The sequence below is a fragment of the Rattus norvegicus genome, chromosome 19 (genome assembly GCF_021556685.1).
Source record: "Rattus norvegicus strain SHRSP/BbbUtx chromosome 19, alternate assembly SHRSP_T2T, whole genome shotgun sequence".
NCBI lineage: Eukaryota > Metazoa > Chordata > Mammalia > Rodentia > Muridae > Rattus > Rattus norvegicus.
The window spans coordinates 20,471,591-20,498,136 of NC_141552.1; the positions used below are offsets into that span (position 1 = coordinate 20,471,591).

The window sequence follows — 26,546 nt, forward strand, 5'->3', positions numbered from 1 at the left end:
CCTCCCTAAGCTGCATAGATTAAGATAATTATCTTGCTTTCTATCAAAAGAATTCATTATGCCAAGTTGGCCTGTAGAAGGAGGCTAGTCTCTTCAGTATTTTATCAGATGTGCTTAATGTATATAATCATCGATAGTAAGTGAAAGATCTGTTTGGAATTAAAACTGAGTGATGCTGGAGGATGATGCTGAATGCACAATGAGCAGTGGAGGCACCAGAGCCCGGTGTGGATGCCTAGCAGCCTACCACATTGAGCAGGCACCGCTCAACCACCTGTACATACACCTCTCTTGAGATTTCTCTCCTTAATGGGAGATGATGGCGTCCATCTAGTACAGCACATGCCCTGGAAGGACAAAAGCCACCTGCAGGAAATGTGGTGATGACACACAGGTTAGAGCATCTGCTGCTCTCTCAGAAGAACCACATGGTCCCTAACAATCATTTACAATGGGGAATGCTATTCCCTCTTTTGGATCATGAGGGAAATGCACTCAGGAGTGCATACATACATACATACATTTGAAAAAAAAGATCTATTGAGTTAAATGATAAAAATAAATATAATCAGCAACGATAAAAAACACAGCATATGAATGATCAAGTGAAACAGCACCTATAAAAACCTATTTCCCAAAATGACGTTGATGGTCATTATCTTTGTGGTTTAATACTAATGCTGTGTTGTAAGAAAAACTGAGGCACATGGTTCTCCATTAGGATTATTCTATATTCCTTTGTGAAAGTTGTCATTTTTTCTGCAGCTCTACAGGCATGAGTGTGTGTTACTCAATATCTGGTGCACACAGTCAATAAGGAATGTGTGTTGTAGACTGATATAGACTAGGATGAGCAGAACACATGACAGCATGGATACAGTATGTCAGTGATTACATCATAAAGTGTGTGTCCATAAAAAAGTCACATTATCCACACAAAAGACACTATCACCCTGTGTACAGCTTGGTGGCTTTAAATTCCCTATTTACTCATGCTGCCTGGACCATGCAAAGATCCATATCCAGCTGTCAGTTCTAAGTCTACAGGAGGGGAAAGGACCCTTGAATAAGATGGTCTTAAGAGTCAAGAGTTACAAATCAATTTTTATTCATAAGGAATACAATTTACAAAAAACAGGCATAAAATGAACAACTAAAATGGTATAAAAATGAAAAACAGTAACAAGAATATATAACTATGAATTAACAAAAAGAAAACTTCAATGAAAATCATAACCAAAAACATTTCTTAACAGCATTTTCTTAATGAACGTTTAGAAACACAGTTGTAGTGCTGTTTCTCCTCTAGGACATGAGATGTCAAGGCAGTCCCGTCAGATGTCTCTCAAATGGTGTTGTCCGTATGAGAGAGGAGAAAGACCTCAAGGAGACAGGCTGGCATACGGATACATAAATTTAGGGTCTCTAAACATTGAGGAAATTAACTGAGAAGAAGAATATTCACCCACAAAATGTCTTTGACTGTTGAGGATTGTCGTCAGCAGGGAACTCCTGACAGAGAAACTCACTCTTTAGGGGGCTGTCTTCCTGGGATCCGTCCTATTCCATGTCTCCTGCAGTTTCTGAGACCTGGGAGGAGAAGGCAGCTATTAAGACACTGATTTGGTGGGGACATGCATACCAGCTGTGAAGTTGCTGCCTTCTGTCCCTTCAGCTGCATTGGACAGACAACACTGATCTTTCACTGAAATCATTGCTGATATCTCTGCAGGCTGGGGAAAGTCACCAGCAACCCTCACAGTACTGTGGGATAACAAGCTGCTCCTCAGACTTTTACCAGTGCAAACCAAGAACGGGGAAATGGGGAGAGACCTAATTGGGGTGCAGGAAGAAAGGAGAAGGCCACATGATACCCAGATCAAAGCCAATGACCAGGACTCATTTGCCATTTGCACTTGGTTCTTATCCCTACAAGGTGCTTCCAACCATCACATGACCCCTGTATGACCTTTGTCACAGGACCAAGAACTGGATAAAAAATCTTCATAGCATCCGATCTGTGATAGGGAGATGCAGTCATGTGATATGTTATTTCTCTGTCACCATTTCTGGACTGCAGTTTCAAAAAGGGCAGAGAAGTATAATTGCCCATAATTCAGTTTATGAAGAGTGGTTAAAATCCCAGAATGCTTGTGCATAGACAGAGCAATGAATAACTCTATCACATGAGGTGGGTGACTTACTGGGTGTGGGGAGATTAGAAAGATGATAGGGGAAGCAAAGATGTATCCAATAGGCAAATGGTATCAGACATTGTTAATCTGACTCAGCTGCTTGTTCCTACCACATTTTGCTGGGTCTGGAGGTTGCTGGTCTTCTCCTGTTCGTCTTCCTCAGTCGGGTTCAACTCAAACAAATATCGCTGTAACTCCTTGCTCTCCTGCTTCAATGTGACCAACTTCTTCTTCATACATGCCTGGTCCATCAGGAGCCGGCTGTGCAGGTTGCTGGAAACACACTCTGCATAGTAAGATCCTGAAGCCTCTTCCTCCCATTCCAACTGCCAAATCCCACAAACTCCACCAGGACCCAGATTCCCATAAAGACTTCATAGAATACATCTCCATACATGTAAGGCTGCTGCACAAACAGCAAACGGCCAATCCAGGGAAGAATAAATTGTTTCTGTGACCCAAGCATCAATAAGGGTCCATGTCTCTCCAAAAGAACAAGAGATCTACAACTATCCATGAAAGCCCAATGCATCGGGGCAACATCAATTAGTAGGCGGCAAATAACCACAAGAGGACAGTAGAACCAAGGGAGGTCATGGAAACCATGTGGTCCACACATTGAGCTTTGTTAAACCTGGTATGACCCCAGAGACGCAGGTTGGCCTAATAACACTCTGATGCCTGAATCAGTATAGTTCTATCCAGAGCCTTCTAAAGATGCATAGACACTGTGGTCATGAGTCACAGTCTCTTATGGAACTGAATCTGAGTCCAAAAGACCCACGACACAGTGATATTTAAACAGCAGAAGAGATGGGCCCAGAGCTGCAGACCCTCCGGTCCAGAAGAAAGAGAGGCAGACATGGCCATTCCACAATGATGGGCCCTTCTGACCAGTACTTACCGATAGAAGTGAATCTCCTTCTTGAGCTCCTGAAATTTCTCACGATGTTCAATGTTCTTTGTGTCTAAGTTGTGCAGTAATGACATGACCTCTTTCTCCTTTATCTTCAAGTTTTCATAAAATGGATTTGGCCTGAAGTAGGGGCTGGCCCCAGGAAGATAGAACCCAATGAACATCGAGGTTTAGGATTATATGAACTCAGGCTGTGTCCTGTACTACCCCAGCCCTGGAAGGACACTTTCTGAATTCTACATATTTGGATCTTCTTCAGCTTCAGAAACTTGGAATTGTGTGCCCAGGACAACAGAAGCTAAGCACCCAGATAAAGGGTTCCCTGGCTCACTTTTTTCAATCAGGAGGGCTGGATCTACATTCAAACCTGTTATGCTGTCAAGAGCCTAGGCCACAGAGCTTACCCAAACACACACACACACACACACACACACACACACACACACACACACACACACACAGACACATCCAGAAACCTCTGATTTCATTTTTCCTGTTTTGACAAGTGGAATGCTACAAGCCGAATAACTAATATTCTAGAGGCAGACACTACACATAATTCTGGAGATGAGACCAGATATTGCCACAAACTTATAGTCTTCCCAAGGCATACAAATGTACAGACAAATGTGACCACACAGGCAAAGAACTGTGCTGTTGAAAGTGGGGCTTCCAAAATAAAGCACTTGCACCTCCATGAAACTATTATACAGGTATATCCTGAGGTCAAAAAACAGACCCCTAAATTCCAAGGGTGGAGGGACACAGAAACATATAAAAGTTGTGCATATGCATGCAGACCTATGCACACACAGACACACAAACTGGGACACACCCACAAGAAAAGCAAAGTAAACAGACTCAGAGAATGAGAAAGAGAGACAAATATGGAAAGAGCACAATGAGAATCAGTAGAAATGTATGCACCATTACTGTCTCAGAGTTTAAGGCACACAGACAAGAAGGACCAGGCCTGAGCCTCAGGCCTTCTAGTTAAGCATTGATATGAACAATGTGGGACCTGTCACCTAAGGGTGCTGCCAGGAGATGATAGTGTTCAGTCACCTTCCTAGCAAGTACAAACACTCTCCACAAACTCACAGCACCTAGAACCTTGCAAAGCTGCCACCTGTCAAGGGCTTTCCAATTGTACACTGGGAACTCATGCTCCAGTGACTTTATCCCTGAATTCTTAACTTAGATCACAAGTTCAGATTTTCAACAGGCGGAATCAGAGAGTCCATTTCCAAACTCACTCCTCAGTAAGGGTCAGGTTCTGAATCTCCTATCTATGGGAGATGAGGTTTAGAACAAGGTCGTTTGTTTGGAGCAATGCATACCTCTTGTTCATGGATCCACCTGTCAGATAAAGGAGGCGATCTGTCAGCTCATTTCTCTCCTTGGTAGTTAGCTCCAGTTCTCTATTCAGCCTCTCCTCTTCCTCGTTGGCCTGCACCTTGTTTAGGACATTTTCAGGGCATGACGTCTGTCTGCAGGCCTCTGTAGGTAGAAGAACACAAGTGAACTCTAAGGGGCGAATGCATAGAGCATACACAGACCACAGTGAGGTCCAAACAGGAGAACATGCTTGGAAGCCAGTGTCAATGCAAGGAGTTTGGTCTATGTGTAAGAGGCATCTTAAGTGGATCATAGTTCCCCCACTACTCTATAGAGACCAAGAGATGTAAGCAGCCAGGTGTTCCCTATGCCCGCCCACACAGGCTTACAAGTACCAGAGAGATGCCTTCTCCACGATTATTATCAGGTACGCAGGCTACAACCTGGTTTCAGGACCCTCACCCCTCTGGTTTCAGAAGTCAGATCATCAATTCAGCATCCACAATGACTTGATTGATCAGGGATACTCAGATATCCTACACTGTTACTCTAGTCCAATAACTTTGCATTAAAAAGTCATGTAGGGGGAGGACATGGTCAACAGACTTAATAATTACCCCTACTGAAATGACAAATGCCCCAGAAGTGCCAATAGGTTACAGGCTCTTTCTCTACCTGCTCCATATACTTTGGCTACTGTAGAAAAATATCTGCCACACAGAACCTCTAATATATGAAGGTAAGATTGGCCCTGTCAGCCAGAGGTAGTCAGAGGAGTTCTAAGAATATAAGGTCATGGCCAGGAGCACAGTTCTCTCCCTCTTACTACTGTCAGATAGACACTGAATTTAAAGAAGCAATGAAAGTGAAGTACATTGATGCCCTGTTTAATTCAGAAAAGTTATACCCTCCATGACTACTTATGGTGTTATTATATCAATTTAACCTACCGAATGCAGTGTAAAAGTAAAGACTAGAAGTTCACCCAATAATAGCATAGGCATTGCCATATCCTCCATGTGGTTATGGAGAAACTAATGATGTGAAAACCTTGACTTTCAGGAATTGTGATAATCATGGAATTCAATATCTGTGGAGATGTTCCAGTGGTTGTGGCCCATTACTAAAAAGGCCAGCAGAAGACCCCCACACACACCCCTGACAGGAAGCTCAACATACACTGCCCAGAACTTACTCCACATCCCCCATGTCCTGTGTCCATCATTACTTTTAGGTTTCGTTTGCTTCACTCTAGACTCTTCTCTATCAACATCAACTCTCCCAAAGCGCCTACTAAGACGGGCAAACATGTCTGTGGATATATCCTTTGGACACTAAGAGAAAAAGTAGGGAATTGGTTGTCACAACGATACTGGTGACATCACAGGGATTCCAAGATCTCTATAGGAGACAATAGAATGTCCACGAAGGGACTGCTGATGTCACGGAGAACAGACTTTGCCTCTTGCTAATGTTCTCCCTGTACTGAGCAAAAGCTGATGTGCCCTTTTCAGGAGACTTCCCTGTGGCATAGCCACTGAGCACCACATGCTTCCAAAGCCAAATTTGACTCTAGGCTTGATTGGAAAAACCTAAGTCATTGCTATGTATCTAAATGAGTGCTTCCTCCCCAATCCCTGCACAGAAGTGTTTCATCCTACCTCAAATTCTACTTAGTCAGCAATATTACCCATTAAAGATTACTGAGAAATCACACCACTTCCTATAAGTAGCCAAAGAGGTCTCCTGTCTCATCATGTGCAGGTGCATGAAATCACACCCAGAAATAGCCTGTCGGGTAGGTTGCGATGTGGGTGTGTGTTAGAGGTACAACCTGAAGCTTTGTGCTTAACATTTGACAGTTGCCACCGGATTCCATAGGAGAAAGAATTGCATTCATTATGGTCCTGGCAACAATGTGTTGATCTGTTAGCAGAGGAAACTGAAATATTGGATCCACCAGTGAATGCACCCTCAGGCTGAGTGTGGGGCTCTCCTCTTTGCACTTAAGTTACCAAAGCAGGATTGCTTACAGGCCTCTCTAAGCTATAAGTGTGATTTCATCTGAAAAATAAAATAGTCAGCAGATGTGGGGGGGGGGCTGAAGCCAAAGGAGTAGGACAAGCCTAGAGACATAACTCAGTGGACAGAGTAGGAAACAAGCATCTTCACTCCTGTTTCATGGATCACCGCACAAAACACAAAAGCATCTATCATACTAAAAAAAAAAACAACCAGTTATTTTATTGAATGCATACACTAATACTGTTACAGTATTAGTAGCAAAGCTCAGATTTTGGTGGCAGATCCATGACTTGAACTATCTTCCTGACAACATATAAAGCAATAAATTAATAAATAAATAAATAAGAAAAAAACACAAAAATAAAAAACACAAAAAGCACAAGCCTCTCAATGAAGTTACACAAAAGTGATCCAGTGGTCACTTCTGACCAGGCCATTTTAGCTATGACAGTGCATAGTGACCCTTAATTTGATGGGTCCTATATAAAGCTTTGTGCAATATTGTCATTTTAACAAACCTCATCCAGAACATACATAACGACACAGGATATGATCACAATGTCCTTGCTGTGTATCAAGTTATTTTTCTGTGTCCTTGATTGTCAGGCATATTACAGCAACAAACTGAGATGGCTGGTAGACTTGGAAGAAAGTGGATATGAAAGATCCCCGTTTGATATCAGTACAGCCAGTTCTTTTTTTTTTTTTTTTTTTTTTTTTATTAACTTGAGTATTTCTTATATACATTTCAAGTGTTATTCCCTTTCCCGGTTTCCGGGCAAAATCCCCCTCCCCCCTCCCATTCCTTATGGGTGTTCCCCTCCCAACCCTCCCCCCATTGCCGCCCTCCCCCCATAGTCTAGTTCACTGGGGGTTCAGTCTTAGCAGGACCCAGGGCTTCCCCTTCCACTGGTGCTCTTACTAGGATATTCATTGCTACCTATGGGGTCAGAGTCCAGGGTCAGTCCATATATAGTCTTTAGGTAGTGGCTTAGTCCCTGGAAGCTCTGGTTGCTTGACATTGTTGTACTTTTGGGGTCTCGAGCCCCTTCAAGCTCTTCCAGTTCTTTCTCTGATTCCTTCAACGGGGGACCTATTCTCAGTTCAGTGGTTTGCTGCTGGCATTCGCCTCTGTATTTGCTGTATTCTGGCTGTGTCTCTCAGGAGCGATCTACATCCGGCTCCTGTCGGTCTGCACTTCTTTGCTTCATCCATCTTGTCCAATTGGGTGGCTGTATATGTATGGGCCACCTGTGGGGCAGGCTCTGAATGGGTGTTCCTTCAGTCTCTGTTTTAATCTTTGCCTCTCCCTTCCCAGCCAAGGGTATTCTTTTTCCTCATTTAAAGAAGGAGTGAAGCATTCACATTTTGATCATCCGTCTTGAGTTTCCTTTGTTCTAGGGATCTAGGGTAATTCAAGCATTTGGGCTAATAGCCACTTATCAATGAGTGCATACCATGTATGTCTTTCTGTGATTGGGTTAGCTCACTCAGGATGATATTTTCCAGTTCCAACCATTTGCCTACGAATTTCATAAACTCGTTGTTTTTGATAGCTGAGTAATATTCCATTGTGTAGATGTACCACATTTTCTGTATCCATTCCTCTGTTGAAGGGCATCTGGGTTCTTTCCATTTTCTGGCTATTATAAATAAGGCTGCGATGAACATAGTGGAGCACGTGTCTCTTTTATATGTTGAGGCATCTTTTGGGTATATGCCCAAGAGAGGTATAGCTGGATCCTCAGGCAGTTCAATGTCCAATTTTCTGAGGAACCTCCAGACTGATTTCCAGAATGGTTGTACCAGTCTGCAATCCCACCAACAATGGAGGAGTGTTCCTCTTTCTCCACATCCTCGCCAGCATCTGCTGTCACCTGAGTTTTTGATCTTAGCAATTCTCACTGGTGTGAGGTGAAATCTCAGGGTTGTTTTGATTTGCATTTCCCTTATGACTAAAGATGTTGAACATTTCTTTAGGTGTTTCTCAGCCATTCGGCATTCCTCAGCTGTGAATTCTTTGTTTAGCTCTGAACCCCATTTTTTAATAGGGTTATTTGTTTCCCTGCGGTCTAACTTCTTGAGTTCTTTGTATATTTTGGATATAAGGCCTCTATCTGTTGTAGGATTGGTAAAGATCTTTTCCCAATCTGTTGGTTGCCGTTTTGTCCTAACCACAGTGTCCTTTGCCTTACAGAAGCTTTGCAGTTTTATGAGATCCCATTTGTCGATTCTTGATCTTAGAGCATAAGCCATTGGTGTTTTGTTCAGGAAATTTTTTCCAGTGCCCATGTGTTCCAGATGCTTCCCTAGTTTTTCTTCTACTAGTTTGAGTGTGTCTGGTTTGATGTGGAGGTCCTTGATCCACTTGGACTTAAGCTTTGTACAGGGTGATAAGCATGGATCGATCTGCATTCTTCTACATGTTGCCCTCCAGTTGAACCAGCACCATTTGCTGAAAATTCTATCTTTTTTCCATTGGATGGTTTTGGCTCCTTTGTCAAAAATCAAGTGACCATAGGTGTGTGGGTTCATTTCTGGGTCTTCAATTCTATTCCATTGGTCTATCTGTCTGTCTCTGTACCAATACCATGCAGTTTTTATCACTATTGCTCTGTAATACTGCTTGAGTTCAGGGATAGTGATTCCCCCTGAAGTCCTTTTATTGTTGAGGATAGCTTTAGCTATCCTGGGTTTTTTGTTATTCCAGATGAATTTGCAAATTGTTCTGTCTAACTCTTTGAAGAATTGGATTGGTATTTTGATGGGGATTGCATTGAATCTGTAGATTGCTTTTGGTAAAATGGCCATTTTTACTATATTAATCTTGCCAATCCATGAGCATGGGAGATCTTTCCATCTTCTGAGGTCTTCTTCAATTTCTTTCCTCAGTGTCTTGAAGTTCTTATTGTACAGATCTTTTACTTGCTTGGTTAAAGTCACACCGAGGTACTTTATATTATTTGGGTCTATTATGAAGGGTGTCGTTTCCCTAATTTCTTTCTCGGCTTGTTTCTCTTTTGTATAGAGGAAGGCAACTGATTTATTTGAGTTAATTTTATACCCAGCCACTTTGCTGAAGTTGTTTATCAGCTTTAGTAGTTCTCTGGTGGATCTTTTGGGATCACTTAAATATACTATCATGTCATCTGCAAATAGTGATATTTTGACCTCTTCTTTTCCGATCTGTATCCCCTTGATCTCCTTTTGTTGTCTGATTGCTCTGGCTAGAACTTCAAGAACTATATTGAATAAGTAGGGAGAGAGTGGGCAGCCTTGTCTAGTCCCTGATTTTAGTGGGATTGCTTCAAGTTTCTCTCCCTTTAGTTTAATGTTAGCAACTGGTTTGCTGTATATGGCTTTTACTATGTTTAGGTATGGGCCTTGAATTCCTATTCTTTCCAGGACTTTTATCATGAAGGGGTGTTGAATTTTGTCAAATGCTTTCTCAGCATCTAATGAAATGATCATGTGGTTTTGTTCTTTCAGTTTGTTTATATGATGGATCACGTTGATGGTTTTCCGTATATTAAACCATCCCTGCATGCCTGGGATGAAGCCTACTTGATCATGGTGGATGATTGTTTTGATGTGCTCTTGAATTCGGTTTGCCAGAATTTTATTGAGTATTTTTGCGTCGATATTCATAAGGGAAATTGGTCTGAAGTTCTCTTTCTTTGTTGTGTCTTTGTGTGGTTTAGGTATAAGAGTAATTGTGGCTTCATAGAAGGAATTCGGTAGGGCTCCATCTGTTTCAATTTTGTGGAATAGTTTGGATAATATTGGTATGAGGTCTTCTATGAAGGTTTGATAGAATTCTGCACTAAACCCGTCTGGACCTGGGCTCTTTTTGGTTGGAAGACCTTTAATGACTGCTTCTATTTTTTTAGGAGTTATGGGGTTGTTTAACTGGTTTATCTGTTCCTGATTTAACTTCGATACCTGGTATCTGTCTAGGAAATTGTCCATTTCCTGAAGATTTTCAAATTTTGTTGAATATAGGTTTTTATAGTAAGATCTGATGATTTTTTGAATTTCCTCTGAATCTGTAGTTATGTCTCCCTTTTCATTTCTAATTTTGTTAATTTGGACGCACTCTCTGTGTCCTCTCGTTAGTCTGGCTAAGGGTTTATCTATCTTGTTGATTTTCTCAAAGAACCAACTTTTGGTTCTGTTGATTCTTTCTATGGTCCTTTTTGTTTCTACTTGGTTGATTTCAGCTCTGAGTTTGATTATTTCCTGCCTTCTACTCCCCCTGGGTGTATTTGCTTCTTTTTGTTCTAGAGCTTTTAGGTGTGCTGTCAAGCTGCTGACATATGCTCTTTCCTGTTTCTTTCTGCAGGCACTCAGCGCTATGAGTTTTCCTCTTAGCACAGCTTTCATTGTGTCCCATAAGTTTGGGTATGTTGTATCTTCATTTTCATTAAATTCTAAAAAGTTTTTAATTTCTCTCTTTATTTCTTCCTTGACCAGGTTATCATTGAGTAGAGCATTGTTCAATTTCCACGTATATGTGGGCATTCTTCCCTTATTGTTATTGAAGACCAGTTTTAGGCCGTGGTGGTCCGATAGCACGCATGGGATTATCTCTATCTTTCTGTACCTGTTGAGGCCCGTTTTTTGACCAATTATATGGTCAATTTTGGGAGAAAGTACCATGAGGAGCTGAGAAGAAGGTATATCCTTTTGCTTTAGGATAGAATGTTCTATAAATATCCGTTAAGTCCATTTGGCTCATGACTTCTCTTAGTCTGTCGACATCACTGTTTAATTTCTGTTTCCATGATCTGTCCATTGATGAGAGTGGGGTGTTGAAGTTTCCCACTATTATTGTGTGAGGTGCAATGTGTGTTTTGAGCTTTAGTAAGGTTTCTTTTACGTATGTAGGTGCCCTTGTATTTGGGGCATAGATATTTAGGATTGAGAGTTCATCTTGGTGGATTTTTCCTTTGATGAATATGAAGTGTCCTTCCTTATCTTTTTTGATGACTTTTAGTTGGAAATTGATTTTATTTGATATTAGAATGGCTACTCCAGCTTGCTTGTTCTGACCATTTGCTTGGAAAGTTGTTTTCCAGCCTTTCACTCTGAGGTAGTGTCTGTCTTTGTCTCTGAGGTGTGTTTCCTGTAGGCAGCAGAATGCAGGGTCCTCATTGCGTATCCAGTTTGTTAATCTATGTCTTTTTATTGGGGAGTTGAGGCCATTGATATTGAGAGATATTAAGGAATAGTGATTATTGCTTCCCTTTATATTCATATTTGGATGTGAGGTTATGTTTGTGTGCTTTCATTCTCTTTGTTTTGTTGCCAAGACGATTAGTTTCTTGCTTCTTCTAGGGTATAGCTTGCCTCCTTATGTTGGGCTTTACCATTTATTATCCTTTGTAGTGCTGGATTTGTAGAAAGATATTGTGTAAATTTGGTTTTGTCATGGAATATCTTGGTTTCTCCATCAATGTTAATTGAGAGTTTTGCTGGATACAGTAACCTGGGCTGGCATTTGTGTTCTCTTAGGGTCTGTATGACATCAGTCCAGGATCTTCTGGCCTTCATAGTTTCTGGCGAGAAGTCTGGTGTGATTCTGATAGGTCTCCCTTTATATGTTACTTGACCTTTTTCCCTTACTGCTTTTAATATTCTTTCTTTATTTTGTGCGTTTGGTGTTTTGACAATTATGTGACGGGAGGTGTTTCTTTTCTGGTCCAATCTATTTGGAGTTCTGTAGGCTTCTTGTATGTCTATGGGTATCTCTTTTTTTAGGTTAGGGAAGTTTTCTTCTATGATTTTGTTGAAGATATTTACTGGTCCTTTGAGCTGGGAGTCTTCACTCTCTTCTATACCTATTATCCTTAGGTTTGATCTTCTCATTGAGTCCTGGATTTCCTGTATGTTTTGGACCTGTAGCTTTTTCTGCTTTACATTATCTTTGACAGTTGAGTCAATGATTTCTATGGAATCTTCTGCTCCTGAGATTCTCTCTTCCATCTCTTGAATTCTGTTGGTGAGGCTTGTATCTACAGCTCCTTGTCTCTTCTTTTGGTTTTCTATATCCAGGGTTGTTTCCATGTGTTCTTTCTTGATTGCTTCTATTTCCATTTTTAATTCCTTCAACTGTTTGATTGTGTTTTCCTGGAATTCTTTCAGGGATTTTTGCGATTCCTCTCTGTAGGCTTCTACTTGTTCTCTAAGGGAGTTCTTCATGTCTTTCTTGAAGTCCTCCAGCATCATGATCAAATATGATTTTGAAAATAGATCTTGCTTTTCTGGTGTGTTTGGATATTCCATGTTTGTTTTGATGGGAGAATTGGGCTCCGATGGTGCCATGTAGTCTTGGTTTCTGTTGCTTGGGTTCCTGCGCTTGCCTCTCGCCATCAGATTATCTCTAGTGTTACTTTGTTCTGCTATTTCTGACAGTGGCTAGACTGTCCTATAAGCCTGTGTGACAGGAGTGCTGTAGACCTGTTTTCCTCTCTTTCAGTCAGTTATGGGGACAGAGTGTTCTGCTTTCTGGCGTGTAGTTTTTCCTCTCTACAGGTCTTCAGCTGTTCCTGTGGGCCTGTGTCTTGAGTTCACCAGGCAGCTTTCTTGCAGCAGAAAATTTGGTCTTACCTGTGGTCCCGAGGCTCAGGTTCGCTCGTGGGGTGCTGCCCACGGGCTCTCTGCAGCGGCAGCAACCAGGAAGTCCTGTGCCGCCCCTTCCGGGAACTTCAGTGCACCAGGGTTCCAGATGGTCTTTGGCTTTTTCCTCTGGCATCCGAGATGTGTGTGCAGGGAGCAGTCACTTCTGGTTTCCCAGGCTTGTCTGCCTCTCTGAAGGTTTAGCTCTCCCTCCCACGGGATTTGGGTGCAGAGAACTGTTTATCCGGTCTGTTTCTTTCAGGTTCCGGCCGTGTCTCAGGGACAGGGGTCCTGCCGTTCCTGGGCCCTCCCCCACGGGAGCCCAGAGGCCTTATACAGTTTCCTCTTGGGCCAGGGATGTGGGCAGGGGTGAGCAGAGTTGGTGGTCTCTTCCGCTCTGCAGCCTCAGGACTGCCCACCTGACCAGGCGGTTGGGTCTCTCTCTCACCGGGTCTGGGAGCAGAGAGCTGCTGCGGGCCGGGATCCGCAGGTGTGAGACTTCCGGTAAACACAGAACGTGCCCGGTCCTAGAGAAATTCTGCTTTCCTGTGTCCCAAGCTCACCAGGCAGCTTTCTTGCAGCAGAAAATTTGGTCTTACCTGTGGTCCCGAGGCTCAGGTTCACTCGTGGGGTGCTCCCCACGGGCTCTCTGCAGCGGCAGCAACCAGGAAGACCCAGCCAGTTCTTAAGAATGAGAATCTTTTAAGCTGGCCCTCGCTTAACCCCTAGACGTTAGACAATAGACCAGAAAGTACAGAAAGCACATTCCCACCCACTCTCTAGGAAGCTGCCCGACCATAAGAACAGAGGGTATAGAACATAATTACTGCAGGGCAATTACAGGACAGGAAACATCTCTGGGAAGCTGACTGATCACCATAGAAGTGAGATGTCCTGGGTACTGAATGCAGCTGTGCTATAGGCTGACATAGCTATAGCCTTGTCCTGGGAACTCCAGAAGAGGAACACCTGCCAAGACAGATATCCTTGGTCCTTGTCCTGGGATCCCCAGGATAAGAAAACATATATCAAGTCAGACGTCCTTCATACTGAAATAGCTGCATTGATGTGGTTACGGCCTTATCCCAGGAATTCCAGGACAAGAAACATCTGCCTAGTTATCCTTGGCACCGAAATAGCTGAGCTAATGAAACTGTGTGATCGTAAATGACTGTTTAAGCTGTACATTTCTGTTGTTCGAGGCTCCTCACATCCCTCCTGTGTGAGGACCGTGTCGAGCCCCAGTGCATTGGTATCCCAAGGTAAACCTCTTGTTTTTACATCAAGACTGAGTCCTGTGTGTTCATGGGGTGGTGATTGTCCTCAGGACTAGAGCGAGAGTCTCCTCTGTGTGAGGGTCTTTCAGATGAAGCTATAGTTGTGGGTTACACACATCAGTTCTCATTGGCTAATGCTGTCCTCACAGTCCTTGGAGGCCCCTTTGTAAGACTACCTGTTGGAAAGTGGAAGCAGCTTTATTTGAGCTCAAAGTGAACCTGACGAGCAATGTAGGGAACAAGATGGGGTAATTGAGAACCTGTCTAAAACCTGCACTGAAACCCACCCTTCATTCAAAGCATCATCTACCAATTCTTGAATTTTTACCATTCTCTGCCAACCAGTCTTTCATTCAGGAAAGGTAGAAAAGAACTGGAAATGATCTTTGTATTCTAAGGACCTCGATCTGTCTTTCCTTAGGTCCACGTTAAGAACAAATGAAATGGGTATCACCATCTGAACAACTTAGTATCATCTACTCAGCATTTCTAGCCTAATACTGTGCCTATGGCAATCTCAAGCTTCCCTAATGTTTCTGTCCCAGCAAGAAGAATGAAGTTCTATGGTCAATCCCGAGTGAACCTTTCAAGGGGTTAGAAGAAAGCCATCAGAGATATTGCACTTCTTTGTCCTTAGATTAAATCAAGATGATACAACGTGAATCTATTGGGCTATTCAACCATACATCTTCCTCACAACCCCATCTATCTGAGATCATTGCTTGGCAGAATTCATGCCCCACCATCCTAGATATTTCTTGATTCATTGCTGCCAAGGGCCAGGTTTCCTGAGTTTTGTTTTTTGTAGAATTGGGAGTAGTCAATCATTGTTGCCCTCTGTAAGATATGACAAATATCTATAATAACTGACCACACTGTACTTGTGTATACAAGTACAGTAGTGGAAAATTCAGCATAACTGAGGAGTGGGAAATCACCACTGTGTCCTGGCCTTTCTCTGCCCACATCACAGCTCACAGGCAGCTGGGGCAAACCTTGAGTTCCTCTGTAGAAACAGAGTGAGGTTGAATGGACACTGAGCAGGCAGAGCAACACAGCTGAGGCAACTCAATTCCAGCAACAAATGCATTATGTGTTTCCCATCTTAACAGCTCCTTTTGAGGACTTGTCCCCACACCTAGCTTAAACACAGCAATTTGCATACATGCCAGCCTATTTCATATTGTTGCTGTAATATGCCTCCACATCATAGATTTCAAAAAAGAAAGAAAATAAACCTGACAGTGAGAAGGGTGATGCGTGTCAACATCTAGTGCGTTAGCGGCCCAGGTACGGTCACAAATAACCAGGACACAGGGGATGCAGAGCAAAGGCAGATGCAACTGCATGCAGCTGCAGGCTTATTAACCCTTATACAGGCATGAATATGGATTACCTCACATTCCCTTTTGGCAAGATATAATAAGATCGTTATTCCCATGATACCAGGAACAACCGAGGCAAGACTAGGCAAAGAAGTGAGACTAAGCAAAGGTTCTTCTTAAAATATCTGTATAGCAAATCACCCCTCTTCCTAGTATCACAATACACTTGTCATAAGCCAGAGAGCATGAGAGCCGCTTCCACAAACATAGGACACAGTACAACATAGTGTGAGGTAAAGTGAGAAAACATTTTCTTCTCAAGGGCAGCGTTCCACCCCCTGCTTGCATCTCTCAGCCATCTTTCCTTGAGCCTGTCTGGGAAGTGTATCTCAGTGACTCCACAATTTCTTTCTTTGTTCTTTTGTTTTAAAAGTAACACTTTCTATAACATACCTAAATGTCCTCAAAGGGGTTTAATCGTGCAAAAAGAAAGCAATATAATATATAATGTATGTAACCTTTAATGACTGTATCTATTCTCTTAGGGGTATTATTCAAATACCTTCCCAGATCTGGATTTAACTTTGGTAATTGTTATCTGTCTACAAAATCAACAATATCGAAGAAATATTCCAGTTTTCTGGCGTAAAGTCCTCGGGAGTAAGAACTAATGATTTTGGAATTTGCTCGGTGTCTATTGTTATGTCCCTCATTTCATTTCTGATTTTTAATTTATGTATTGTCTCTCTTCTGCATTGTTAGTTAGAGGAAGGGGTTGTCTCTCTTGTAGATCTTCTCAAAAAAAAAAGAGGAAGAAAACACAGCTCTTGCTTTCCTTGACTTTGTATTTTTCTCTTTGTTTCTAAAGGCTTGATTTCAACCCTGAGTTTATTGCCCTTGATCAGATCCTACAGACTCTCTATGGGATGAAGCTTTGCCTCACTTGGTAACAGCAGCATGGAATAAATGAAGCTTCTGCTGATCTCTGTTGTGGTGTTGCACATCACAATCTCACAGAAAACCATGCATAGCCTGGTTTTAGGCTCTATTAAAGCAGCCCACTATTTCAGTGTTCCCTGCAAGATTCCATGGAACAGTAGTAACATAATTCTGCATGCACATTGACAGGTTTCTCCACGGTCTTCTGGGTCATTTGATAAAAGTTTATAGTGAATTCATGGATGAACACACACACACACACACACACACACACACTTTACTGACATGGTGCATATTCTTTGCACACCAAAAATAAAGTGAGCGTTACTGAAAATGCACCAATAGTGCAATCGATGGAGGGAGCTGTGGGGAAGCTGGGGCTTAGAGTTACTTAAAAGACCCGATGCAGATTCTCCATCTATTAGAGGAGAAACTTGGTAGACAATGTGGTTCTTTATTTTCTTTCTCTAGAGCACACAGGACTAGGGTAGCAGCTAGGGCTTTGAGTGTGTTTGGCAAGTACTGTAGCACTGAATTAAATCCTAGGGCTGGAACCATATTAATCATCTACAACAATTACAGGGCAGGCTGGATGACGACACTCAGCTGACAATGTGGACATCTCAAGACAGTCACTGGACAATGGCTGACACACTTGTCTGAAGACTGGAAATGTTTCTCGATCTTGGAGAGGAAAGAAGGACCCTCCAACTACACTGTCCTCTAAGGACGTTTATTCAGGTGAGGGATGACAGGGACTGTTTTGTCTCATGTCACACATGTCAGTAGAAAATATCCTAGGTATTGGATGGCGCTGTTAGCATTAACAGAACAAAGCACAGTGTTGGGAAGGATAATAAATTATGAGTAGGATTAGAAAACCCCAAGCCTCTTCCAGGTTCTAGGAGAGCAAAAAAAAAATAATAATAATACCACGAAGTACAGTATTAATGGGATAGTTTGGTTAAATCTAGTTACTAGTTTCTATTGTGATACCTGTTGTCAGTGCCTGCGCCGACCTTGTGTGAATATCGGGTGTAGGGTTGTGGGGTTGAAAGAAAACACGTACACGGGTCACCCCTTTTTAGCGAGTGCCACCAAGGCTTTACTGAGATCTCTTATGTACCAGAGGCAAAAGCCGTGGAAAAACAACAAGGCAGGTGAAAATCCCCAACCAGGAAAATAGGACAAGTCTGTGTGGTGAAAGTTCCAGCCCAATCAGGGGCATAAATAGCTTCTTAAAAACAAGAAGCAGGAAAGCTCAGTGGGGAGGAAGGGTGCCATGGAAAATCCCAGCCCCAAATCAGGGGCTAAGAGCAGCTGTCAAAGGTGTAAACAATTCTTGCTATAGCAGGCTGAAAGGCTCAGTGAGGGGGGAAGGAAACACCAAGGTAGGGCCCAACAGGAGCCTTCCCTGGTGGCTCTAATGTTTCACTTTCCTATGCCAACTGGCCTCCACACTGTTTCTAGCACCATAATGATTTCACATCTTCCTCCTAAGGAATTTTGTGGCAACCTTTGAATGCTAAGCACAAGGAGGTTTGTTAAAATTCCAATATTGCAGAAAGCTTTATATAGGGCCCATCACATTAAGGGTCACTATGCACTGTTTCATCTAAAATGGCCTAATCAGAAATGACCACCAGACAACACTTCTTGCGAAGTTCCTATGAGAAGCTTAAGTATTTTATTCTTCTTTCCTTCCTTCCTTCCTTTCTTTTTTTCTTTTTTCTTTCTTTCTTTCTTTCTTTCTTTCTTTCTTTCGCTTTATAGGTTTAGAGGAATGTATTTTGGGCCACGGATCTGCCCCTAGTATCTTAGCTATGGATGTGATCAATCAGTGTTAGTGTATGCATTCAATAAAATGTCCATTTTTGACTAAGGTAGATGCTTCTGTGTTTTGTGGGGTGACCCATTGTCAATGTGTAGTGAGTTGGGGGCCCTGGGTATGGTCGCATACCCCCAGGACACAGGGGGTGCAAAGCAAAGGCAGAAGCAACTGCACACAGTTGCAAGCTTTATTAATCCTTATATAGCTAGGAATATGCATTACTACAATTTTCATTTTGTCAAGATACCATAAGATCATTATTCCCAGGATACCAGGAACAATGAGGGAAGATTAAACAAAGAAAGATGAATAAACAAATGCTTCTTCTAAAAATATTCATATAACAAATAACCTCTCTTATTATAATCAAAATATACTCACCATTACCAAGAGAGCGTAAGAACCACTTCCACAGAAACGGGACACAGCAGAACATAATTTAAGGCCAAGTGAGAAAAACATTTTCTTCTCCAGGGCGGCATTCCAGCCCCTACTTGAATCTGTCACCAGGCCTTTCTTGACCCTGCCTGGGAGCTGCATCTCTATGTCTTAACAATTCCTTCTTTTTTCTTTTGTTTTAAAGTAACACTTTACATAACATAGCTAAAGGTCCTTGTAGGGGTTTAGTCATGTAAAAATAAAGCAACATAATACATAATGTACATAAGATTATGGCAAAACTAGCTCCTCCAGCGCTATGGAAAATCCTTTGAAGTCAAGCCTTGGGATCTAATCCTGTCAATTGATCAGCCAATAATTTCGCTATTTCCATAGGGGTAGTATCTTCTAGCTGTTTACCAAAAGACATTCGAACATCATATTTCAAGGCATTAATTACTTTTGAAGCACTTTCATTACCCTCTAAATAGGCTTGAATTAACTTCCAATCATGTTCTGTGTCATTATCCATATATTTACTAACAGAAAAGTAGTAGGATTTCATCATGATAAGCAATATAAGCCCGATAACTGGCATTGGGTGCAGCAGAAGAAACCATGAGTAAAACACACATTGCTAAGAATAAGTGCTCAGCAGTAAAGGACTTTCCTGAAGGGGACAAATTATTCCTTTCAATGCTTAATCGCTTCACCTGACCCCACATAGGTAATAGGGTTGTCACTGCACAGATCCTTATCCATTGTTGTTTGTGGACACTAAGAGAAGCCAGGGCCACAGTAATGGAGGACACCTCCTCATCTCCTGAGAACATCCATCAGGAGAGAATGTAGCTGGTTTAACTGGATTCCTTTGAGGGTAGGGAGCAGTTCTTATTATTCTGTGCTTGGATCCATCTCCCGGGTAATCAGAATAGTCTCCCATCCTGTAATGAGACAAAACCCTCTCCCCTATATACAATGATGTCCCTTCCTGCCATTCAGCATCCTGGGCAATTTTTATCCATACTGTCTGTTCCATGCCTTCTGGGGGAAGTTCAACAAAGTGTCTATCTGCTCTTGATATAACTTCACATTGTGGTAAATTAAGAAAATTAATAACGTATAATGCTTGTGCCATATAGCTCTGGGACTGGTCTGCAAACTCCATTCAGGTTGCATAAGGCCATCTCTTTTCCCCCTTTTTAATTTTATAATTTGTCTTTTCAGGGTATGGTGAATTCTTTCAACAAAAGCTTGTCCTTGTGTATTGTGTTCTGTACCAGTAATATGTACAATATGATATCGTTGACAAAATTGTTTATATTGATAAGAAATATATGTTGGTCCATTATCAATTTTAATTTTAGAAGGCAGTCCCATAACAGCAAAATTTTCCAATAGATGCTGTATAACATGAGCAGTGCGTACTCCTGGCAATGGTGTAGCCCACACAAATTTTGAAAAATTGTCTATGCTTACATCTATATGTGAAAGGCGACCAAACTCAGAAATATGGGTTATATCGATCTGACACGATGTATTAAGTTGCATCCTTCTGGGATTAATTTGAGATGGAACACATTTTATACGTGAAGACTGACACACAGGACAATTAGCAATAATTTGTTTGGCTTGAGAATAGGGAAGCTTATATTTAATATGTAAATATCCTGTATTGGCATGATTATGACTGTGTTCTTCTGGGGTAGCAAATGCCACTAATTGATCTACCATATGATTGACATGTGTTAAAGATTCTGGAAATTTTGAATGTGATCTAGTATGTGTAATGCATATTCTAGAGTTTCATAATAACAATAGTCCTTTAATATATGAGAATAACATTTAATATAGGCTTAGATGTAGAAACAACAGCAGTCGCAGTATTCTGTACTACTCCTACAACTCCTATAGCTGACTCAGCTATAATATTTTTCATCATGAGTAAAATCCTGGAATACATTAATTACCGCTAATAATTCATTTTGTTGTACTGACCCAAAAGAAGATTCTTGTCCCCAAAATTAATCTTTGGTCCAATAAGCCATCTTGGTGTTAGAGCCATCTGTAAACACAGTAAAGGCTGATGGTAATGGATCAACAGAAATTAGTGTATTTATCAAATTTTTTTTGTTGTTTTTTAAAGCAATCCCACAATTTACTATGGGGAGGATGAAATTCAATATTTCCAGTGTAAGAAATCATGGATAATTGAAAAACCTCAGACTTCTGCATTAAATATTCCACTTTATCTTTGCTTAATGGGAAAACAATAGCAGCACAATCATATCCCCTCAGAGTAACAGGTCTTTGTATGCCTTGCTGAACAATTAAAGAAATTTGTTCCTCATAATTTGTTAATGTTTGGTTAAAGTTGTATTTAATATAAACCTACTCTAAAGGCAACTCATCCTGAGCGAAAGTGCCTGTAGGATATTCAAGAGTATTTAAACATATAATTTAATAACTCTATCTGGATCAATACATGCCAAATATGCATCTTTCCATTTTCAGAAAAGATACCCTTGCATGCCTTCATATAAGCATTAATATCCCCAGCCTCCTTTATAGGTAATAATGCTCTCCTGTACTCTTCATTAGCATTTTCAAAAGCAAGCATTTGCAGCAGTTGTCCTCCAGCTTCCTCTCCTACCATTGTTCTTTCCAATGTTAATTTTAATATACATAAAAACTTAATACATGGTTCATAGAAAGCTACTACCTTTTTCAACCAACCAGTATCATCCTTTATAATAAGTCGGTTGGGCCAAACCTTGAATCGATGCTGGACTAATTATAGGAAAAGAAAAAGCAGGTGAATTCGTCATTATCATCCTGTGAATCTAATGGTCAACATGCCATCCTCGGGAAACGACTTAGAAAAACCTGCTTCAGGCAGTGGTGCAGAGGGCAAAACTTTTACTTTCGTTTTGTCTTAATGAAGCTCTAGCTTCTTGTTCTGTATTCGTTATTACCCTGTCTGCATTCATGGCCTTGAACACAGTAAAAATTACAGCCCAAAGAGACCAGAAATTGGAATCTTTTTGCCCTGCCTAACAGCCTTTTTCACCTTAACTTTCACTTTGACCCAGATATCAGAATCCCTGGAACCCTTGTCAGGGAACCATGGAGGTTACTCTTGCTGTCTCTAAACACTTCTCTAAACCAGACTGATAGACATGAATTCCCTGCACTCTTAAAGATGCTTAAGCATAGCGAGATGAAGAGAAGATTTATCTTGTCCCATTTCCTTGTAATAAAATGTACTTACCTTATCTGACTGTCCAGACTTACCTTCAGGGACCCTGTTCCAGTGCCATAGGTCGACGTCTAGGGTGTTGGGAGCCCTGCGTCCGGTCGCATTCCTTTCTGTGTTTCCCGATGCTCAGTGGCCATGCCACTCCAGCATGCTTTGAAATGAACCAGTCCGCAACCACCACCACCACCACCACCACCACCACCACCACCACCACCACCACCACCAGCACCACCACCAATTTGGTTTTGTAAATAAAGTTTTATTGACATCGCCATCCTCAGCTTTTACATCCTGTTCAGTGCTGCTTCTGGCTACAGCTGCAGGGCTTAGGAGCCACAGAGCCCTTTAGGCTCCCAGAGTTGAGAGCATTGACCTTTTGCCTTGTTTGTGAAAGAGGTGACTGACCCCTGTGCTCGAGGTGGCCTTTCCGTGCCCCTTAACCCATAGCATAGGTCTCTGTGCCATCCTCTCCCTTTGCTATGGTGTGCACTTCCTGGTACATTTCCGTTAGCTCTTGACATTTCCATAGCATTGGGTCTTGCAAATTGAATTTGCATGGCACCAGGAATAGACCTGATAGCAGGGTGTGGGACACTCCCTATGGGGACCCTGCCCAGGATCCCCTTACTTTTCCAGTCAACTACCTGAACAGTGAGCCTTTGTGGGACAAGGTACTTCACGACATGACTTGACCTCTCTGCAGTGCACCCAATCCCTGTTTGGCTCAGATGTCCCCCAGAGAGGTTGTGTGAGTGTCCCCAGTAGAGGCAGCACTCTGTGTGGTGGCATTGACATGGCATCCAGGAAAGTCAAAACCAGAGAGACATGTCGGGCAGTTGGAAGCAGATGTCTGTGTCCATGGGGAGAAGGATGGACTAGACACTCCTGCAGGGGGTGAGCTGAGAAGCACTTCCTTGGCTTTTTCACAACCATACATCCTGCATGCCATGCTGTGTACCCATGCTGAGCTGAAGCCCCAGGCTTTGAGTCTCCCACAGCTGCTGTGTCCTGGGGCCAGAGTAGGATTAAGCAGACTTCAGTAGGAGAAAGGTGAAAACCCTGGTTGCGGGGTGGGGATGGCACAGTCATAACACACCTCACATGAGGCCCCTGACTTAGAGCCGTATAGCAGCTGTGACAAGCCAGCTCTGGTGACACTCATCTGCAATCTCAGCCCATGGGGGGTAGAGGCAGTAGGATCAGTTGTTTAATTATCCTTGGCTACACGGCAAGTTCGAGGCCAGCCTGGGCAACTTTGTCTATGAAAATAAGACAAAATGAGGTCTTGACTCTGAGCATCACAGTCTGTACCTGGCACAGTTGACCCACCCAGGTAAGAAACCCCTCTGTCCAGAGGCCATAACTGCAGGAGACCCCTGGCCAAGTGTCTATACAGCGCCCTGTTTGACTGGACTGTGCTGAGGACCAACCACGCTCTCCTCAACAGGAAGGACAAGGGAGAGGCTGTTTCTGTGAGATTCCGGGCCCTGAGACGGCCATTATAAACCCTGTCCTTGGGAAAAGCCATGGAGACTGGGAACCCACGGGATCTCTGCAAACACCAGGGCTGGCAGAGGACTCTGATCCTCTACAGCAGCTGCTCTCAATCTGTGGGTTCTACATCAGCACTCCTGCACACCAGACATTTACATTACAGTTCCTCACAGTAACAAAGTTACACTCATGAAGTAGCTCTCCAATAAGTTTATGTTGGGATGACAACGACATGAGAACTGAAATAAAGAGTCACAGTGTTAGGAAGGGTAAGAACCGCCATTCTATAGGAACCCAGGCATCTGCACTCGGTGTCTGGAAGTGTGATAGGCTAGACTTCACCCTCAGCGATGCCAGCATGTGGGCACCAAGCCCAGGTTCCACCCCAATGCTTCCTGGATATGTGCAGGCCTGGTTCCATCACGAAGTAATAAAGGAACCCTTGGCAAAAAAAAAACTGGGTACCAAACTGGTCAGGAAAACACACCCCCTCTGCTGCAACTCCTCTCAGGAGGGCTAGTCTTCCCAGGAGGCCCCGGCTATAACCACACCTTGTCTCCCAGTGCTTGCCCATTGGTGCCTTGGCCATATTCAGATTTGAGGGCTTTGAACAGAATAGCTTCCAGCAGATTTGCATCAATGAATCCAACAAGTAGTTGCAGTTCTACTTAATCCAGAGCACCTTCAAGCTGGAGCAGGTGAGAGTGGACACCTATTCCCCAGCCCAGCCCAGCCATCACCCTGAATGTCAGCTGTGTCTCTCAGTATCAGCAGGATGGGACCTGGGCACCGTAGGTTCCCCAGGACCTAAAGCTATGTCCTTGAACTCACTGCCATGCTCAGCCCTTCCAGCCTCTTTCAACACTTCTGGATGCTCAATTGCTCCTGCAGCAAGGCAGGAGTGTGCACATTCTGTCACGTCATTTGTGTGTGTCTACAGGAGGTCAGAGCCTGTTCCCTGTGTTCATTTCTTTTGCTGTATTTGCCTTTCTGAGGAGGCAGGACCCACAGGTATGGGAGGCAGCCACATGCATATTCTGCAGCCATGTCTGATTCCTCTGAGGCTCAGTCCCACCCACACACCTACCCTCCAAACTCCCGACTCCATGTCACCCCTGGGGCTCTGTAAACCTTCCTGCTTTCTGTCTTTATATAACTGGTGACAGTCCAGCCCTCAGTGGTGTCATACAGTGTTAGTTTGTCTTTGCACTGCCTGGAGGTCTGACTTAGGAGAATGGCTACCATTCTCATTCCTGTTCAAGGGTCAGAATCTGAATCCTATGTAAGGCTGAATAATACTCCAACACATGGCTGGGCCATGTTGAATTTACACAGTCACCTATGGATCTTATATTTTGGCTTGTAAACACACACATATAAGACTCAAGTGACACCCAAGTGGAGAATTGCTGGAGTCCTCCATGGCTTTCTGAACCGTCTGAGAGACCATCCTGTCCACAGTGTATAGGACACCATCTACTCATAGCTCACACAGCATGAGAAGATTAGGGAGGGTTAACCTGGCTTCTCTGTCTCCTACTTTCTGCCACACTAGCCCTAGCATCTTTCTGTATTGCAGTGAATGTTTAGAACCCAGGAGGATTCCAGCTTCCTTGCTCAAATATAGCAAGTTCCTCCTTGCCTGCTTTGAGACTGAGTCTCATGCAGCCCAGGCTGGCTTTGATCTCACCATTAGTTAAGATGGCCATGAACTCCTGGTTCTCATGCCTCAGACGTCTCTGAGTGCTGGGTGACAGGTATGCACCACTCTTAAGTTCTGCCACTGGGACAAGAATGAGCAGAGCCAGCTCTGAAGCACACACTGTGCTGGTGTCAGTGATGACTGACTTATGATCCTGTCTTCCTTGCACATGGCCCTTCTCCTTGGTGCATGCCATCCTTCCTCCCTGTGACTCATGGGGGACACCAAGCCTGAGGATGTCAGCAAGAAGTTTACTTACTTCACTGGGTTGGAGGCTGTTAGGTTCCTGCGTCAGTAGGTGAGATTCAAGCTAGAAGGTTTGTGGCATGAGAAACCGGAACAGAACTGGAATGGCAGGAACAATCGTCACCTGGCTCTGAGAAGACCAGGTGGGCAGAAACTCATCGTTGGGCAGGTAGTGAGCTCAAGACCAGGCTGGGCATTGCTCAGCGCATGTGAACAGGTGTGCTTACATGGACATGTGTTTCCCCCACATGGTCACCACTTATCCAGGCACGGTGAATACTCCAAGGAGCTTTTTATGTTTTAACATTGTGTGTGTTTGTGTGTCCATACATACATATACACACATACATTCGTACATAAACACGAATACACGTACATGAAAACACATGCATATACATGACTATACACATTCATGCTCACACACACATATATACACACCTACATGCATACACACACACACACACATACACACACATACACACATACACACATACACACATACATGCATACACACATACACATATACATACACACATACACACACATACAATACATATACACACATACAAATACACCTATACACACATATAGACAGACATATACACACATATACATATAAACATATACACATACATGCATACACACATTCATATCCACACGTACATACAGACATATACATATATACTCACATACATGTAAGCACATGAGTGGAAGCCAGAGGACAGCTTGGCCCTTGTTTCTCTCCTTTTTACCACATGGGTCCTGGGGATTGAGTCAAGCTCATCAGACTTGACAGCAAGCCCCTTTAACTGTAGAGCCCTCTTGTTGGGTGCCAGTTGCCTCTTTCCACAAATTCTATCCATGGTGGGTTGTTTAGAGTTGTTATTCTCATGATTCCTTCAGCAATAGCGCAGACATCATTTACACTGCATTAGGAGTTATAATTCATGTAGATGTCAGGAGAGCTGGAGGCGTGGATCAAGAAGAGAGCCCACTTTCAATG

The 26,546-nt window shown here is 42.8% G+C and overlaps 2 protein-coding genes across 5 annotated transcripts in view; one reads left to right on the plus strand and one right to left on the minus strand.

Annotated features, from left to right (window-relative positions):
- LOC147999051 (uncharacterized) overlaps positions 1-26,546 on the plus strand; it is a 143,793-nt gene that overhangs the window by 10,309 nt on the left and 106,938 nt on the right. The window lies entirely within an intron of this gene.
- LOC134483354 (disks large homolog 5-like) lies at positions 1,086-22,308 on the minus strand. 4 transcript variants are annotated; one of them, XM_087595903.1, is made up of 7 exons: positions 22,137-22,308; positions 20,841-20,907; positions 5,678-5,783; positions 4,452-4,611; positions 3,100-3,243; positions 2,306-2,468; positions 1,088-1,590 (listed from the first exon to the last, which is right to left on the minus strand). In XM_087595903.1, exons 3-7 carry the CDS (start codon positions 5,757-5,759, stop codon positions 1,561-1,563), a joined length of 579 nt encoding a protein of 192 aa, XP_087452029.1. In that variant the 5' UTR covers positions 5,760-5,783; positions 20,841-20,907; positions 22,137-22,308; the 3' UTR covers positions 1,088-1,560. The 4 variants fall into 4 exon arrangements, with proteins under 4 accessions (XP_087452030.1, XP_087452032.1, XP_087452029.1 ...); XM_087595904.1 differs by lacking the exon at positions 20,841-20,907 and having other exon boundaries at positions 1,086-1,590; positions 22,137-22,271; XM_087595905.1 differs by lacking the exon at positions 5,678-5,783 and having other exon boundaries at positions 1,089-1,590; positions 22,137-22,277.